This window comes from Periplaneta americana, chromosome 8 (genome assembly GCF_040183065.1).
Source record: "Periplaneta americana isolate PAMFEO1 chromosome 8, P.americana_PAMFEO1_priV1, whole genome shotgun sequence".
NCBI classification, from domain to species: domain Eukaryota; kingdom Metazoa; phylum Arthropoda; class Insecta; order Blattodea; family Blattidae; genus Periplaneta; species Periplaneta americana.
In genome coordinates, this window is record NC_091124.1 from 176,693,070 (window position 1) to 176,713,628 (window position 20,559).

The 20,559-nt window shown below is 35.8% G+C and overlaps 1 protein-coding gene and 1 long non-coding RNA gene across 2 annotated transcripts in view; both read left to right on the forward strand.

Annotated features, from left to right (window-relative positions):
* The window catches only part of LOC138705271 (uncharacterized), a 295,635-nt gene that overhangs the window by 236,154 nt on the left and 38,922 nt on the right, over positions 1 to 20,559 (forward strand). The window lies entirely within an intron of this gene.
* The window catches only part of LOC138705266 (protein brambleberry-like), a 69,042-nt gene that overhangs the window by 9,561 nt on the left and 38,922 nt on the right, over positions 1 to 20,559 (forward strand). The window contains exons 4-6 of the mRNA XM_069834100.1: positions 5,589 to 5,811; positions 11,760 to 11,876; positions 14,739 to 15,332. Of these exons, the coding sequence (XP_069690201.1) occupies positions 5,589 to 5,811; positions 11,760 to 11,876; positions 14,739 to 15,332 (934 nt within the window). The remainder of the gene's footprint in view (positions 1 to 5,588; positions 5,812 to 11,759; positions 11,877 to 14,738; positions 15,333 to 20,559) is intronic.

The following is a 20,559-nucleotide window of genomic DNA, read 5'->3' on the forward strand; positions in this document are numbered from 1 at the left end:
CTCCACTGGTCTGATGGGTCCAAGGTTTCCATGATCGTGAAATTGTATTCGTCATATGATAGGGATTGTTCTGTTTCGAGAGATTGGCACCTGAACGTAAAGGTTAAGTTGAAAACTGTAAATTACAGTACTGCATAACTGTAGACCTAGAATAAAATTGCATGGCACAGTACTGTATTTTTCTTTTTCGGTCTTATCTACTGTAGTTCAAAGTTGCAAAGAATTTACTGTACTACAGTAGACTGTATTTAGAATTAAACTACAGTAATACATTTCATTTAAAGCGTGAAGGGATACATAATGCATATTATAAATTTACTGTTAGATTGGGGAGCCTCCTTCCCAATAAAGGACACCTCCCATAAGTGGACAGATTGTCACGTCCCTTCGATGTCCGTAAATGAGGGGTTTCACTGTGTATATATATATATATATATATATATATATATATATATATATATACGCATCATGTTGAAGGCAGGCTCATACCCTGCTACCTGTTAACACAGCTCTTAGGGTAACCAAGCCTCCTGTATTTTGTTCATGTTTTCTTAAATCTTTCAGCTTCCATAGTTAGGAAGAATTCTCCCTTTTTTCATGTATTATGAAAATATGTTTTTTGTTGTATGTGTTTCCAATTCACTGTGGACTAAAGCAGGGAGATGCACTATCACCTTTACTTTTTAACTGTGCTCCAGGATGTGCCATTAGGAGAGTTCAGGATCACAGGCAGGGTTTGGAATTGAACGGTTTATATCAGCTGCTTGTCTATGCTGATGACGTGAATATGTTAGGAGAAAATCCACAAACGATTAGGGAAAACATGGGAATTCTACTTGAAGCAAGTAAAGCGATAGCGTTAGAAGTAAATCCCAAAAAGACAAAGTATATGATTATGTCTCGTGACCAGAATATTGTACGAAATGGAACTATAAAAATTGGAGATTTATCTTTCGAAGAGGTGGAAAAATTCAAATATCTTGGAGCAACAGTAACAAATGTAAATGACACTCGGGAGGAAATTAAACGCAGAATAAATATGGGAAATGCCTGTTATTATTCGGTTGAGAAGCTTTTGTCATCTAGTCTGCTGTAAAAAAATCTGAAAGTTAGAATTTATAAAACAGTTATATTACCGGTTGTTCTGTATGACTGTGAAACTTGGACTCTCACTTTGAGAGAGGAACAGAGATTAAGGGTGTTTGAGAATAAGGTTCTTAGGAAAATATTTGGGGCTAAGCGGGATGAAGTTACAGGAGAATGGAGAAAGTTACACAATGCAGAGCTGCACGCATTGTATTCTTCAAATAACATAATTAGGAACATTAAATCCAGATGTTTGAGGTGGGCAGGACATGTAGCACGTACGGGCGAATCCAGAAATGCATATAGAGTGTTAGTTGGGAGGCCAGAGGGAAAAAGACCTTTGGGGAGGCCGAGACGTAGATGGAAAGATAATATTAAAATGGATTTGAGGGAGGTGGGAGGGTGGCAATGAACCTCCGGGTTCCTTAAAAGCCAGTGAGTAAGTAAGTTAGTTGTATGTGTTTGTGTTAAATCTTTCCAGAGTGAATTTCAGCATAGTATATGTTACAAAGAGCCACGAATCACTGTTTTCCCAACTCTGTAACCTCTCATTATCATAGTACATAATTCCATATATTCATTCATATTCTGTGAAAGACCTGCCATCTGTCTGGGAAGTATCACAACTGGCCTAGTTGTGCTCCTCCCATCGTGAGACAAGAGAGACTAATGTCATGGAGCATGAAATGGCAGCCTAAGTGGAAATGCACTTAAAATAATAATAGGTCTACATGTTCTGGACTACAAAGCATACTATTCTATCATTAAAATTTTGTCTACTTCTACTTTTGAATGTCTGTTACAGCTCATCTTTCGTACTATGGGGAGAGCATATGTTGAATGTTGGTAAAATGTTATTGGTTGGTGTTGGTTAAAGTGGAAATCAGAACACTAATACTTCATGGATGTTAAATGTAGTGAGAGATAGGATTTAGTGTGAAGTAAATTTGTATCAAAGAAGTAATCTTGGTATCTGTGCCCATATATTTCTAAATGGAGGTTGCACTTATTGTTGGTTATACTGGTGACAGACTACAGTCTTTAATCACGATTAGCATTATCGTGATTACCGAAAATGTGGCAAAACACTAGGTCACGCTTGGTCCCATCTGGTTAACAGCTGAATTACTATAGAGGAAACAATTTTCTCTATTTTCTCTATGTACATACGTATATGTTTGTTTCCCTCCTGGACAACACCTAAAGTTCATACTTTTTTTTATGGTTTTTTTTTTTTTTTTTTTTTTTTTGCAGCTTGGTATGGGAATTTATTTGTTAAAATTGTTATATGCTTTACAATGTAAACTGATACAATTTATATTATTTTGAAAAGAGATTTTATAACATATAAAATTTATATCATCATGCCAAAAATTTATATTATTTTTTAATAAAACATATTTTTAAAATCAAACCTAATCTCAACGATAGCGTCGTAATGGAGACTGAAATTGAAAATCTGAAAAAGAAACCAGTTCCAGTTTGTAATCCATTATTTATTGAAATGAAACATCTTTCAGCAGCTTTCTATTGCTCTCTGTATATATGAAATGTGAATAATTCGTTTGTCATTTGTTAATATATTTCTTTTAACTTTTCTCACATCTGCATTAAATTTCTCCACTACATCTGATAGTAGTGAAATTCATTTTCTAGCCATTCATTTTCGTTTCTATTTCATATAATACAATGGAAGGGGTAACAAAATTCCACAGCAGAAGCTATCATGACTTCCTAAATAATATAAATCAAGATGATTCGAAACCAAAGATTACTAAAATGTTACTTTCGTCCACTGGGCCGTGTGTCAGCGCGATTATCTAGTTCTGGGAACAGGATTTAGCTCCTGATCGTGATCAGGACGGTGACACACTACAAACCCGATTGCAATTAGGTCGATAATCGTGATTAGTGACTGTAGTCTGTCACCAGTATTAGGGTCATTTATATCGAATAAACATAAAACCAATCACCACTTTTAAAAAGAGAATATAGCATGTTGCATGTCATGTTGGGTCAAATTGGACATGATTTCTAAATCTCCTGTATTTACATTTTCAAAACCTGACAACTCTAACAGCTCTAGAAATACACCTTCGTTTTACTTCCTTGCACACTCTCTTTCTCATCACTCCTTAACGCCTGTGGAGTAACAATCAGTGCGTCTGACCACAAAACCAGATGGCTCGGGTTCGAATCCCGGTTGGTGCAAGTTACCTGGTTCAGGATTTTTCCAGAGTTTTCCCTCAATCCAATACGAGCAAGTGCTGGGTAACTTTCGGTGTTGGATCCCAGACTTATTTCAGTGGCATAATCAACTTCACTTGCTGTCTCCCTTCCTATCTATATTTTCTCCCCTTCTCTATCTCTCGCTCACTCCCTCACTCTTTCTTTTTCTATTACTTTACGTCTTTTTTTTGTTTCTCTCCTTTCCTCCCCTTATGCATGTTCTCCCTCTCTTCCTCATATCATATGTCACCAACCTATTGTTTTTAGTAACAAGTGGGCAAGCCAGATTCTGGGATCCTGCTGTCTTTGCATTCTCCCTCCTGGTCACATGAAGAGGTAACAAAATCGACTGAGGAAACACTGGACTTTTTCAACTGTAATGGAGTTTCTATTATTGTTGTTCTCTTCTAATATCATAAATATTCTTACCACTTGTTTTTCACTAGATATTTCTTGTAATAAATTTGTTGAAAGCTATACCTAAAAGAAAGATATTTATATATTGCTAGGTCATCTGTATCCTGGTAATCACTAGATATTTCTTGTAATAGGGTCATTTGCAAAATTTGTATAACAAATATATGATTGAGAACGTCAAAAGTAAAGTACTATTTAGTGCGTATTCTGCATGTTTTAATATAGTGCAATGTCTGTCATAGTAATCAGCCACTGTACACTAACCTTGCTCTACAGCATTCTCTACAAGTATCAATGAATTTTTTATGGCAGGACTAAACGTCAGATGTGTTATAGGACAAGACAATGGATCTTTCATAGAAGTAGAATTCCTTTACTTTTTATATCAGATATTCTTTAAACATTGCCTAGGTCTTAGAATAGTAACAGAAGTAACTTCAGATAAAATAAAAATATTTTAATATCAGATCTGTTATCTAATATAAAGATAATAACTTCTTCAGTAACTAACAGAAAACCATTCTTTCAGTAACAATTATCTTAATAGAATGTCCTTAAGCCGAAGATATTTGAGCCTTAGTATCTTTAATGACAGATAATTAGAAAAAAATTAAGGCACTGTTTTGAATGATGTAACAGACATGACATGAAGTAACAGATCTGACAGGTAACAGATGTGACAAGGCGAACATAAGCATGTGCCAACCTAAAATTTTTTTGCTTAAAAATCTTCAAAGTAGCAACTTAACTACTGTACACGTGTACTATTATGTCCTCATGATCTTGACTTTATATGTTGTTATTTGTGGAAAACGCAACACAAACAGATCTGACAAAGTAAAAATGCATGCTTAGACTAAAACACAAAGCAAGAGTATGACACACAAACTCCGAAGTCAAAATGAGTGAACATAGCAGTACAATCAAAATGGGTCTTTGTGCATCATCTTGGCTTGTGCTGACATCTGTGGGATTTCTTTTTCAACTGTGTACCCATAGGAACAGAATGGTGTAACAGGCCTGACTGGACTAGAGTAATTATGCAATCATATATAAGGAAATATAAACTCAGACGACCCCGGACTCATTTCACCGGCATTATCACCTTCATCTCATTCAGACGCTAAATAACTTAAGATGTTGATAAAGCGTTGTAAAATAACCTACTAAAATAAAAAAATTAACTCAGACATAAATGAAAAAGTTTTGATAAGGCCACATGTTTCTTGAATTCTTTTTTCAATTATATTATTAAACAAACCTTTATCTGGACATAATCAGGCTCCACTTTAAATATTTAACTACTGTGGACACGGCATTTTAGCTGTTAGTATGAGAATTTTATTTTATTCTCGTCAAATATTTCGCATGAAGGAAATAATTCTTGTGACGTTTACTACATTAGTATTGAAACTACTCACTGTTAGGAGTTTATAACTCTATCATAATAAATGCAATAATGGGAAGGGTATGAATTGATGGACGTCATTTGTTATACAAATTCTGCAAATGACCCAATACATAAATTTGTTCGAAGCTATATCTAAAAGAAAGATGTTTATATATTGCTAGGCTTTGTTTTAGAAATGAATTAACTCTATACCATAGGTTTAAATGATTCAACTGTCATCATTTTGATAACCCTTTATTTTGTGGATCAATTTAACAAGATAATCGAATCTCCACCATAGTCCAATTATTGATAAGAACATTGTTCAGGCTTAAGTCTTTCCTTCCCCAAAAATCCATTGTAATTTCCTGCTTGGACATGATCCATGATTTGCAAAAGTTATCTTCTATTGTTGACTATAATAAACGTCAAAAGGTTTCATTGAAACTTGTGATGTGTTGTGCAGGAAGGGCAGAAGAAGCTGGAGTCTATAACATCCAATACAATGGAGTCCATATCACAAGGACATCAGTCTTTAATGGACCAGCAGGAAAAGCTACGGGTTACACAGCGAAACATTCAGGATTTTGTAACGCTCAATTTGCGTGAGTTGACACGTGAGAAAGCTCTGATTGCAGCGGGCCATCGGGAACTTGCCAAGATGACTGAGGATGTCAAGAAGAAACTCGGTCAGTGTTGCTGGCGTATTTATGTTTTATATTGCCTAAGTTCTAATAAAACATGCAGTGTGAATAACTGATAAAAATAATGTAATTTCTGTTTAGATTTAGTTATATTTATCCCATTACAATGGGTACGGTAGTTAATAATATTATTATTTATTATTCTAATATGGCAGATAAGTGCAATGGATTTAAGCTCCATATATAAAGTATTCCTGAAAACCTTTATTAAAAATAATGACAACATGAGCTAATATAAATTTACAAGACAGAGCATCACATATTATAGAACAATTAATCTATTTCCATTGAAATTATTGACTAGCACCCAAAGACAACAGCTAAGCCCACGATTATTGACATATTCTTGAAATTACTTCAGATTTATTGTTAGTATCTCAATATTGAACAATTACTGAATGTATGAGAGACAGGCTAAGTATTGGTACTAATGAAAGAGTAGCATGACGTTGGCCATTGTCAATGTTCTGACACCAACCCAGATCTGTTGACTGGAAGTTCTAGTTCTGATACTGCAAATGAGGATGAGTGTGATGTATAACTAGAGGTAAGGGAGTGCCTTTATAACTTGTCTTGATAATATAATTTTAATCTTTAGTGGTTTTTAGCAAAATACATATAGAGTGTTAGTTGGGAGGCCTGAGGGAAAAAGACCTTTGGGGAGGCAGAGACGTAGATGGGAAGAAATGGATTTGAGGGAGGTGGGATATGATGATAGAGACTGGATTAATCTTGCTCAGGATAGGAACCGATGGCGGGTTTATATGAGGGCGGGAATGAACCTCCAGGTAAGTAAGTAAGTGGTTTTTAGCAAAGGTGTGTATTATATTCACCACTTTTTTTTTTCTGGGTTTTAGGATTAAAAAAAATTGGTTTGGGTATTATTTTCAATGGTGTAAAATGGTACTTTTGCGTTCTTACATTTTCACGTCCAATCTAATTTCGAGAAAAATTTAACGAGAATATCTAAATGAAGTTATGTATCTCTAGGGGTTTAGAATACAATCATATAACTGAAATAAATTAACATAGAAAGTACAGAAATGTTGCCAGGACTTACGAAATACATAAAAGTGAGAAACGTATAAATGAAGTTTTACTGTAGTACACCTGTTGAAGGTGTAGGTGCTGATATTGGTGGATTGACATTATTTATTCAGTCTTGTATTAGATCTTGTGCAGGCACCATTGTTTGTTGAACCATGAGATTTTCTTATGGTCTTGCTTTAGTTACCATTTATGAATTGCCTCCACTAAAGCAAAGGCATGAATTATGATAATCACTAGTTGACAAAAATGAACTTTTTTTCTTTTACAAGAAGTAAAATAACATTTTCTAAAAGAATATTTCGTGCTGAATTCAAATATAATTTCAGTTTTTCCCCATCGGGCAGGAGTTTTTTGTGATATTCATTTGAATTTTTATAATATTCTAAAAAAATCTGTAACTAGCTATCTAACTCAACATTATAACTACTAATTCTGACTTACCTAGCAAGTGGTAGATAGTGATTTTCGGGCATATTTTGCATCTGGAACGTCTCTCTTCTTAGTCCAACAGTAGTCAGCCAGCATATTGGAATTCCACTTGCCTTGGTACCTCTTTTCCATAGTAGAAATTTGCTGATGAAAATGCTCACCATGCTCATCGCTGACAGCTCCAAGATTTTCGGAGAAGAAGTCCAAGTGAGAGTCCAAGAAGTGAATTTTTAAAGACCTGTTGCATCCCATAGCTTTATAAGAATGCAGAAGATCAGTCACTATGTCACGATAGTTTTCTGCTTTATGGTTTCAAAGAAAATTGAAACATAAACTTTTGAAAGACTGCCAGGCTGCTTTCTCCAGTGGATTTAACAGTCCTTCGAAATTATCATCACCCATTAATGACCAGATTTGTGGTCCTATAAAAATTCCTTCTTTCAGTTTAGCATCACTGACTTTGGGATATTTCGATTTCAAGTACAAGAATCCATCATACTGTTTATCCATAACTTTGACAAAATTTTTCATTACTCCTAACATAATATGCATTGGAGATAACAATATTTTTTCAGGATTCACTAAAGGGACATATGACACATTTTTCTGGCCAGGGATATGAGATTCACGTTTAGGCCATGATTTTGTAACATAGTGAGACTTCCTATCTCTGCTGTCCCAGAGGCACAAAAAACAGCAAAATTTGGTGAACCCAAGTTGCAAACCAAGCAATAAAGCAATGACCTTTAAATCACCACAGATATACCATTCATATTTTCCATATTGTATTTTCTCTAGAATTACTTTCATATTTTGATATATCTCTTTCATATCAGTGGCATGCGCTACAGGTATTGATGGAAGTTCATTGCCAATATGTAGCAGCACAGCCATCAAACTAACTTTAGACGAATCTATGAATAGTCGCCACTCATCTGGCCGGTGTTGAAGCTCAAGAGTTTCCATAACTGAACAAATATCATTACACAACACAATACCATTTTCTTCAGAGAAACAGTCCTTGAAATCACTATGGCGGCCACGATAACTACATATTCTTACGTCTTTTTGGAGTAGATTCCACCCTTTGAGTCTGGAAGCTAAACCTTCAGCTTGCTGTTTAGACAGATTTAAATCCCGAATCAGGTCATTAGGGTCTTTCTGATGGGAAAGTATGGTTCTGATGAACATGTATTGGCTTCAAATGTAGGATCATTTTCATTTTCATCTGAAGCATTTTCAGTTTCAATTAGGTCAGAATCAGAGTTATTACCTAAGGTCGTATCGGCATATACTGGTACAAGGAACTGTTCATTGTGTAAGACAGGTCTTATTGCAGATTTCAAATTAGGATACTTAACTGTATGTTTTGTTTTAGATGTGATTCCTGTAATATTTGTCAAACAGAAATAAAAATCACTTAAATGATCCTTCGGTTCCCTCCAAATCATAGGAATTGCAAATGGCACACGATGTGTACCCTTTTTCCATCCAGTCAGCAATCTAACACACGAAACACAGCATGTATTTGGGGCCCAGCTCTTATCAAAATCACCAGCCTGACAGCCAAAGTAAAGTTGATAACACTTCTTTACAAGTGGGGTCAAATGTCGCCTCTGAGACCTAAATGTTAGCTCACCACAAATATAGCAGAAATTGTCTACATGATTTACACACTTTCTTGGCATAATGAACAACACTAAGCACTAAAACACTACATACACAATACACTTCCGAAAAGAAAGGAAGGAACTATTTCACTACTGAACAAACTCACGGCCAGCTCGATACTGACACATCACAATGCCAGATGAACAGGTCTGAGCATGTCCAAACATGAATGAACCTGCACAGGATTGTTTTATGGTGCTTCAGCATAATATTACAAATCATTTCCTTAAATACAGCTTGGATAAAATCGCTACATATGAGGTAACAGTTCCTATGACAGGTCAAAGAAAACGCTAAAATCCGATTTTAAAAAGTAGCTGTCACAAAAAAACTGTGCCTGATGGAAAAATTCTGACTACATATCTGAATTCAGTATGAAAAACTGCACTAGAATCACTAATCAGATTTCTTGTGAAGAAAACCTTGTCGACCAGTGATAATAATCAGGGGTATACTCTTCATTTTACAGAGTTCTGTAGCACCCTACAGTTCTTCCAAAGATTACATAAACCAAAAGAAATAGTCAAGGGTGCGAAATACCACTCATAATTTACCAAAACATTTTCTGAGCATTGCCACAGTATAAGATGTTCAAAAAATGTTATTATTATGCTTATATTTGTATCATCAGATAGAGGCACGTGTGCTGTATAATACAGGTCCTCCATTTGTATGAAAGTAAAGAAAATTGGTTGTTGTTGCAGCACGTCACAGAGTTTTTATTGTGTATGAATTTCGGCCAGCAAAAGTCTGTATGGTGTTGCATCCTCCAAATTGACCAAACTTGACACTGTAAATCTTCATTTTGTTCCCAAAACTCAGAGCACCACTGGAAGACAATTATTTTGTTATTGTGGACAATATTTCACTGTAATGAAAGCTCTGAACAGAATTCCATTTAAGGTCTTCTGGCATTCCTTCCAGTTACTTAATATCATGTGCAGTGTAAGTGGTGAAGGAAATTATTTTGAATAAATAGTACTTAGACTTGATCATACTTGCAGGGCAATATTTAGAGGGTGGCAAACTGGGCACTTCCCCAGGGTGACAGGTTTCAGGAAATTTCTAGAAATTTGTACAAAAACTTGTGTGAAATGGAACATATCTCTAGTAAAGAATATAAATTATTGTTTGCCAATGACAGATCATGGAGGAAGCTTTGTGTGATCAAAATTAGTGAAACCAATTTGTAAGCTCACGTATATAAATTTAAGGGAATTGGAATGATGGTGAAGGTAGTAATGTTTTAAAAATAAATTTTGTTTCAACAGGGAACACCTATACCATAATACAATCAGGGTTGTAATCGGTGCAGAAACAAACACAGCAAAAATAAAATCAATCTAAACACAAGAAGACAACAGGCTATATATGAAAATACATTCAATTCAATTTTGTGAAAAGTGGCTTACTCCAGTGTCATTCAGACCTCTTTATTATTTTATGTTTACAATATCAGTTATGCAAAAACTTTTTTTAGAAAAGTGCAAGATGTCAAAATTAAATCCTGTCTGTCTTTTATTTGGAGGTTGCTCTCTCTTTTTCTCCTTTTTTTTCCCCCAGGGGTGCAAGGACCCCTAAATACGGCCCTGCGTACTTGGAATAATTTTTTTTTTTGGGGTGGAAGGGAAATTTAGCAATAAAGTACTGTGGCTGATGGTCATTAGTGACCATAGAGTGATATAGACTGGATTACTACTATGGAGATTTTTTTCCCAGCATCAATTCCATTTTTATACAGGGTTGTCCAAAAAGATGTTACCACTTAGATGGGATTTACTTTTATTTTAATAACACTATGTACACAAGTCCAATGAAGCTAGTGCACTCCTTCGACCTGTACTTCTTTGTTCTCAGTGCATGTGTGAAGTCTTTTCACCATACAGGCCATAGCTCTTTCACACATTTCCGTAGGTATAGAGCTGACAACTGTTTGTATGCGTTCTTTAAGGTCATCAATGTTAGTAGGTTTTGTAGCATACACACGTTCCTTCCTCATTCCTCATAGCAAAAAATCACATGGGGTCAAATCTGGTGACTGTGCTGGCCAAGCCAAAGGACCACCTCGTCCAATCCAGCGTTTACCAAATGTTTTATCCAGGTAATGTCGAACCGTTAAGGAAAAATGTGGTGGTGCACCATCTTGGTGAAAGTAACCTGATGTTAAGATACGGAGGGAAAGATTATCAACAACAAAATTGTGCAACATATCTAGGTAAGACTCTCTCGTTATAGTCTCATCAAGCTGCTATTTTCCTTCTTTCTTCCAAAGTAAGTCGAATGGCCATATCTAGTCTACAACAAAAGAAAAAATTAAATTATGTACTACTACCATATAGTGCCATATAAGTGGTAACATCTTTTTGGACAACCCTGTATTAGCTGTACTGAGTACGATACATGTTCATCCTTGTTGTGTTACTAATGAAGCAATATAAAAGCATAAGGCATAGAACAAAAAATACTCAATCCTATCGTAGAGATTTAAGCAGGTTTTATTATATTTGTAGCCGTAACTACTGCTACTTTACAACTGATATAATGGCGAAAATAATTAAAGAGCCTTCCTTCTCACAGATAAGTCAAATGTATAGTATTTTTATGGATTAAATTAATTTCTAATGAGTTAGTATTTGCCAACTTCTGTGCCTGTCTGTCACGAGACCCCCACAGAAGTTCACAAATTGCAGCTTCCTCATTAATTTCGCTCTTGATTAGGATAAAATTGTTATGAAAGGAATTTGATTGAAGTTCTACGATTTTACTCTCATGTTTATTTGTAGATGAGGCAAGCATGGACCTGAGCAACCAGGTGAATGAACGACGTGACAACCACAAGCAACTCCTGCAGGACCTGGAGTCCATCCAGGCTCAAGCAGCTTTAATTTGGGAAAGAATTGGTAGGTTCATAAATCTGTTGGAATTTTTCTGAAATATCTAGTTTTTCCTATGTGCAATGTAATTTCCTGAACCTAACTCTTTCATGAAAAATTATTTTAGCACAGAAAGAGAATTATTACTGTACTCATTTTCTTTTCTTTCTCTTCTCTTCAATTTCTTCTCCTTTTTTTTTTTTTATTATTCTGAGAGGAATTTGCTTTAACACTAAAGAAGTTTGGTAAAACATTTTCATTGTTCAAAAAACACTTTGACAAGGGTCAAGGGAAAACCGTGCAACTCTAATTTATTTCCTGTTTATTTTTGGGAGCAAGCACTATTGTTTCAGTGCATGTTGTTTACCATCACAAGATGTACGAGTATTAATAATTTAATTACTCGTAAAATAGTTAAAGAAACTTTGAGTTATGTATAATGTAAAAGTTAAAAAAAAAGGCATACTGCAGGAAATGACTGACTAACACAAAAAAAAGATTAAGATAAGCTGAAGTGTTTAAATACAGAATGAGGTGTCGGCAAACATGTTTAAGATATCGTAAAAAGTCCACACCTGTGGAGTATCGGTCAGCTCGTCTGTCCGCGAAACCAGGTGGCCTGGATTCGAATCCCGGTCGGGGCAAGTTATCTGGTTGAGGTTTTTTCCGGGATTTTCCCTCAACCCAATACGAGCAAATGCTGGGTAACTTTCGGTGCTGGACCCCGGACTCATTTCACCGGCATTATCACCTTCATTTCATTCAGACGCTAAATAGCCTAGATGTTGATACAGCGTCGTAAAATAACCCAATAAAATAAAAAAAAATCGTAATGTTACTTCATTGTAATAAGAGGAAAGTCTCTGTTATATTGAATGAAATGATTACGTTGCTAAATCAAAACATTTGATCACAGAAGCTTTACTCTCACCAGAGACCTGCACAACGGCCTAGCCCATGAGCTGCTTCCACACTGCACCGCACTGGGCTTCACAGTCTCACATGGAACAATCTCATGACGTCACCGCACTGGCCAGACTGGACTGCTGACATAGTGGTTTTGTGCAGTGGGCTGGTATCAAGGCATCGAGCCCAAGTCTGCTCTTCTACCAGTTACTTATTAATTGAGTTTGCGCAGGCTTGTGCTTGCATGTATGGTTCAGCTACTGTTTCAAACGTTTTTGTTTTAGTTTTTGATTTCTGTTGTTCAAGATGAGTCCAAATAATAGTGCATCACAAAGAAAATACAGTGTTTGTGATCAATGTTTTCCGGGCTGAGATGCTGTGGTCTACTGATAGAATGGTAGACCACTGAATCTCAGCCCAGAAAACCGTCATCACAGACACCAGCCATGGAAGCACACATTCTAAAATACAGTCTCTCTAGAGAAAAAGTGGTGAAGGATATAATCGCTGCTAGAGAGTTTAAAACAACAGAGTCGGATGGAGATTTAAGAAGTGCCATTGGGACAGTTTTTAAATCTGTATTCGACAAATTTGGAAAATAATTTAATTTGTATGTTGTCTGGTACACGGGGAACTGTATGAGCTATTCCATCTCAAATCGACCGAAATATAGAGAAAATTACCTTACAATTTCTAAATACAACGAAACTTTTTTTGTACGTAGAGAACTGTGATACAATGCTTTGTGCAAAGTTTGAGGCATCAGAACTTCATATGTTTAAATTAAAAATATTTAAATTTATCGTATTTTCATAAAAAATTAGCAACTTTTAACTGTTGTAGCTCCGAAACCCTTTCACCCAATGATCAAAATCATGGTTTATTTTGATGCTGAGAAATTAAAGTTTATATTGACATATAAACAGATTTTCTTACTTTTTATGGAAATGGAGAAATTTAGATTTTTCCTCATTAAGACGCCTTTGGCTAGGAAAAAATATTTTAAAAATATATAGTTAGATTTCACTTTGAAAGTACAAATAAACACATATTTTTTACTGATGGTATGTTGATAAGAAAGTATTGAAAATATCAAATAAAGAAAATAAATAGTACGCGCGTGAACTAACCAGCTGACTGAGGCGGGAGCTAGCCGAGGTAAGCAAAGCCAGGAGACATAAGCACGTGATGTGTCGTCTAGCAGTCATGGCTGTGCTAGCTTTATCATAGATTTTCATAAACACAGGAGTAAAATGACGCCCAACACTCACTTATCTTCAGCTCTGGGCCAGTGCGTGTGGTACTGCACCATTCAAGTCTAGGCGTGTGAAAATAATCTATTTAATACCCTCGAGCCACTAAGCAAACAATGCCGAATCCCTCTTAATAATCTAAGGTTTTTCCTCAATATTTTTTTACATTTTTACAAATGGCCTAAAAGCAAGTAAAATCAGATTATCTGTCTCTCTGTGTACAATAAAAATAAGGATTACTTCTTGTCATAACCTACCAAATGTCAGCTTCAAAATAAGCTGTCTTTCAATGTTCTGCAGTAAATGGTTCCAGAGTTCTGAGCGCTAAAGAGGCATGTTTTTATAAAATACGCTAAATTTGTTGCTCAGTAGTACGAAAACCATTTGACTTTCGGTAATATATTTTTGAAAATGCACTCCCCTCAGCACCTTGTATAAGTAGGGAAAAATTAGAGTATAAAAAAAATTCGAGGTTTTTTACTAATCGATTTCTTATGGAATAGCCCATATGCTCATGCCATACGCGAAGCGGAAAAGCAGTAGAATGCAACCAACTGGTGGGTTGATGTCAATGCAGTACGGTGGGCTTCGCAGCCCAGTATGAAGGGCTAGGATGCAGCCGCATCAGGCAATGTTGGTCTTGGGTGGGCTGGGCTGCTGAAGCGTGTGGACTGGCAGTGCTGAACTGTGGGCTACCGTGCATTACTCTGACTCTCACTCTTGTTTGCAGATGAGAGCACACAGCAGATCCTTGCACAGCATGCATCAGCAGCTGCCCAGTATGAGTCCACATTGCACAAGCTGGCACAGATTAACACCACTGTGAACTTCCTGCTCAATCTGATGGACAAGACGCGGCACGAGCTGGATGAACGTCTGGGTTGGCTCACCCGTCTGCTCGGAGGCACTGGTGAACAGGTGGACCGTCTGTATAGCTGTGTGCTGCACATTCTGTTTCTGGTGGTGGGAATGATCACAGCTGCATTTGTACGCGCACCCACACTTACACGCACCTTCCTGCTCCTTGTGGTGCCCCTGAACCTGGCAGTCACGTACCATCATGGAGATGATGCGGCACTTAACTTCCCATCCATGACTATATTGATCCTGGCATCAACCGCTGTGCACTGGATGATACAGACAATTCTACATTACTGGTCGCCCAAACAGCCGGTGTCTATGATGTACCTGCCACCCCAGCCCATGAGCAATGGGTTTGTGCCCACCACGTCACCCACGAAGCCTTCTGATGCTGTGCGCAGTCACGTCGGCATGTTGACTAAACTGAAGCTGTCTGCAGCAGACGTACTCAAGAGATTGAACTGTAAGTAGACGTTAGCAACTGGAGATACAAAATTTGAAAGGCATAGTGAGGACCGATAAGCTAATACATTGAAATTAGCAATAGTCAGGGTCCGTCTGTGCTTATCTGCTTTTCTTTTTTTTTAAATAAAATAATATAACAAATATTAATTGTTATAATACTTGTCAAAACAACGCCAATAGATTCTATGAGATTGCTCACTAATATTAACAGCATCAAAATGACAATAGAAGAAAAAGCACTGATTCAATATGAAAAACTTATCAGATTACTAGGAAACAATTGGCATTGATACAGTCCTCTCTGTAGATTGAAAACTCAAAAAAGTTTCATATCCATTGTTCAAGAATTAAAACAGAAAATCAATATCCCTAATTTAAAAGAAAACTTACGAATTAAACCAAACCCTTTAACTCTATTAAATATAGAATATAATCTAAATTTAACAGAAGAAATACTGAAATCAGAAGTAAACACTGAAATACTGAAACAATTGTCTTTAGAGACAATTAATATTAGGTACCCTCCACAAAACTGGCTTCATTTATACACCGGCAGATCCTTGATCTCCAGAGAACAAGGTGCTGGTGCAGGTGTTACGTGCTTTCTCTTCTCACTTTATAGATCTCTTGGATATGGAACAACAAGTTTTGATGGAGAAATCATTGCAATAAGTGAAAGTCTCAGAAATCTTCTATGCCACATCAATAAATTTAGGAATGCAGTTATATTGTCAGACTCCAAAGCAGCTATTCTATCAATAGTCTCTAAACACACACCTTCATCTCAAACAGCAGAAATAACTAAAGTGCTCTCTCAATTAATATCACTCAATAAAAGAATTGTATTCCAATGGATACCATCCCATTGTGGAATCCTGGGAAACGAGAATGCGGATGCTTTAGCAAAGAAGGGCAGCACTGCTACTTACAGACCTGTTACTAAATCTACATATTACTCTGTGAAAAGGTTTATTAAATCTACATACTTAGACTTCAACAAACAAAATTTGATAACAAAATCTCAAGGGAAAAAATGGAACTCTCTGCATCAAAATCCATAGTTAATTCCCGATTTACCACGAAAATCGTCTGTAGCTGCATTTAGATTGGCAACAGGCCATGATTGTTTGGCCAAACACCTGCATAGAATTGGAATATATCAGTCCCCTAACTGTCCATTGTGCAACTCAAACCAAGAAATGGATTCGGAACACCTCAGAATCTGTGCTTCAGTGACTGGTCATGATAATATCTTTGAAAAATATTGAAGTGCAAGAGGTCAAATGACTTTATTGTCAAACGCCTGGCATTAGACAACAACAACAACATTAATTTATTCAGTTTAACGTTTTTGGCTTAAATAAGCCATCTTCAGAAAAAGTTTTATGCCTAATTACATGAATGGAATTGGTACATGTGTGTATAGTACAATCACAGTCTAATATATACAGTTGCAAAGCTCAATACTTACTAAATATGCAAACATAGATAGTTGCTCACCACCAGGATCGCTACTATCGCCTCATCACAGAACCTTTCCCCAGCAGACGATAAAATGTATTGTACTTTCGATATCGTATTCTTTTGAAAAAATTAACACCTTCCTTCCACTATTGAAATGTGAAATCCATAAGTATTTTCATAAAGTATATATTATTATTTTATAAACTCACCTTCCTGGATCTTTCGGAAGAAGGATAACTGTGACCTCTTTTTCTTACAATATTTATAGTATCACAAACGTCTCTTTGTCCCATATTATTATTCAAATTATTGTTATTTAGCCATTTACAGTTATTACAACCGATAACGAACATTTCACAGTTTACATAACTTTTCACAACAAAGCGAAATACGGCACAGTCAATGCCTTTTCTATCTAAACCAGGCCGTAATGTATGCTCGGGTTTTCTATTTCAGTGTATGGAGCTCAGTGAAATATTATATTGTAACTTTATTGCGTATCATAGCTAAGCTTTATTTAGTGTAATGTGTCCATAAGTTCCGTTTACTTCTTGTTGCATAATATGTTGCAGAAATAATTACAAAACTGTGTTATTTTAATATGAAAAGAATTTTACGTGTTAACATAATCTGTTCGCATCAACATTTTAAGTTTAGAATGGAAGCTATTTTGAGGTTCAATAAAAACGAATTTATATTGTGATTTTAATTTAGCACATCTACCTTCCTTAATTGTAGACAGAAAATGTATCATACTGCTCCTGTGAAATTAGTGTATGAACGATTGTGTTACTTCGTCTCTTAGGTAGTAGATAAATACAGTAATTCAGTACTCAATTGTAGTATTAAAATACAGACAAATAGAATGTGACGGGTGTCATACATGACATTATGTTTAATTATAATGTATAATTGCGAATATAGGAATATAAGTTAAATATAGTAAACATAACCTATAATATCCATGTGACATAACATACATATGGGTCTGTACACGAGAAAGTGTCCTGTTTTCGTGAAAAATAAAAGTATGAATGTTGGATCTTACTTCAATTAAAATTGAAGTCAAAGCATTGAAGTTAATATTCTTGGCACTAAAAGTGATTATATTATCTTATTTATATAGGTTTTCATGCATATATGCCAAGATGAAATAATATCGAAAAAATCCCTAAATAAGGTATATATTTGCAAGATTATTGAACATAAAAGTTTTGTAGAATTGAATAATTTTTTCACATTAATCAGTTCTTGACATCTTTAACTATGGTTTATCAGACAGGACTTCTTATTTCGTCACCAGTTATTAAGAAAAATTGTATCCTTAATTGAGATCATCTTCTTTGTCCGGATACTAACGAAATTTTATAAAAATTACAATAAAATCCTGTAGACTGCAGCCATCTCCAGGACATGTCTAAATCTGCTAGTGTTACTGTTGCTCAAGAGGTGGGAATAGCCGTCAAGGTTTTAATATCCCTCAGTGCATCACAAAATAGTTCTCTATTGTGTCCAGATACTAACACAACAACTGATCCTTGAAACCATTTTGTTACCTGCAGTGCAAGTTTCTGTTTCTGTGGTGACTTATGCATTGGTCGTAGTAAATTCGCAGATTTACGTCCTTCACAAGTAAATACATACCGTGACATTCCTCACAATGTGTGTGTTTGCTGCTACCACGAGAACTTCGAAAATCTACAAGTTTTGGTTTCACAATATCTTTCTAGTTTGTCCACTCCATTGTTTGTGACCCAAGTGATAAGAACTGTATGAATTACAATTGTGCTGTGTGTAAATCAAAGTTTATCACTCTGAAGATTTCCTGAATGACGAAAAATGTAGCCTTCAAGTGCAGTATCGCCAGTGGAGAATGGTTGACAAGCGGTATGAAGACATTTCTTTGGAGGAAGGGTTATATGATGACATTGATGAATTGAAAGAGCAGTTACCGTTCATGACTCACATTTTTAATCGAGCAATCACAAAGATGCTTTAAGACTATCAGGAATATATCTTAAGTGAAAATGTTGCGATGCAAGTGGATTTCGCAGAGAACTATTCTAGCAACTATCAAGACGAGAATACAATCTGCACATTGGTCGAATTCCCACATAGCGCTGTTTACTGCTATGGTATGGTATGGAAAAGATACGTGGAACAGTTATGTAGTAGTTTCTGACAACATATCACGTGATAGATATTGTGTTGACACGTTTCTGCAAGCTATACTGAGCAGCCATGGCGAAAAGAATCCTCTGTTCAAATATCTGCGTGTATTATCAGATGGAGCTGCGTCGCAGTTCAAACATAAATACAATTTTGCCAATATTACTCCTTTGAAAGATGATTTCAATCTGAAAAGTCTCAAATGGACATTTTTTTGCATCATCTCACGTTTTTGCATCATGTCACGGGAAAGGTGCTGTAGATGGTATTGGAGCAGTGGCAAAGCTCCATGTTTGGAACAACGTACGCTCGCAGAAAACATTGCTTCATAATGCTACTTCCATGAATTCTGAAAAAATCTCACTGTTTCTACTATTTCTGTGTCATTAACTAAAACTGAATCTTGTAAAGGTGCGTACACACTTAGCGAACGAACAACGAACGAACGACAAACGATTGCATTCGTTGATTGAAATCGGTACGTGTGTACGTCGCAGCAAAGGCAAACCGATCGTTTGGTTTGCCTTCGGAAGTGATCCGTCTCTTGTCGGTACATCAAAGGAAGTTGGTATTCGTTGTGGACGGAATTTGCCACTAGCTTGTAGTTCATAGCAGAACGCAGCGCTTAGTTCAATTTCACTAACAGAATATCGAAACTGGAGTGGACGGAAGACGCTGTTATAAATCTTATTAATGCATATAGGGAGCAGGAAACTTCATGGAATCCCAAGTATCCTACTTACCACAATAAAATAAGAAAACATAATGTTTGGGAACCTATTGGAAAGATGTTTAGCTGCAAGATAGGCGAGTCAAACACGTGCAAAATTTGAAAATTATTTTTGTTTATTTATTTTCAGTGGATATATGTTTTTTGTTTATTGTAGGGAGCAGAAGTCAAAAAGAAAATTGAAAATTGAATCCCTACTGACATCATTCTGGAGTGAAAGACAGAATTCCATAAAAAGTTCTGGAATGGGGAGTGATGAAGTGTACGAGTCAATTTGGTTCGCGTATAAACATATATCGTTCTTTTGGACAAATTCACGCCCAGGAAAAACAAAGTTCCAACCTTGTGCACACAAAATAAATTATTGGCACTGAAAAGTGTCTTTTCGTAAGCATGATGCGCATACGACAAACACAGACAAATCTCTCTTTTTAATATTTTAAGATAATTATTGTCAGTGAGGTATCCGTGTACTGAAACTTTCCCCTGGGGCCTATTTCATAAAAGTAATAATTTAATACCATTACTAAAAAGGTAATAACATTAAGTAATATTATTACTGTTCTGTTTCATAAAAGTAATATTTAACCATATTATTTATTACTGTAAACGCTCAAATTATTACTAAAATAAATAATATTACTAAAGTGTTTCATAAAGCAGCAAAGATAATTAAATTTATTAATAATATTAACGTTAGTTCCATGGCTGTATTTTAAGTAATAGTTTAAAAATTTGTAAAAAGTAATGTAGGGTTAGATTTTGAAGATAAAACCATGAAACCATTTGAAATGGATAATTCTGACTCAAATAGTGATGAAGAGGGTGTGTTTGTCCGACGTCCAAGAAATTTTAGACAACG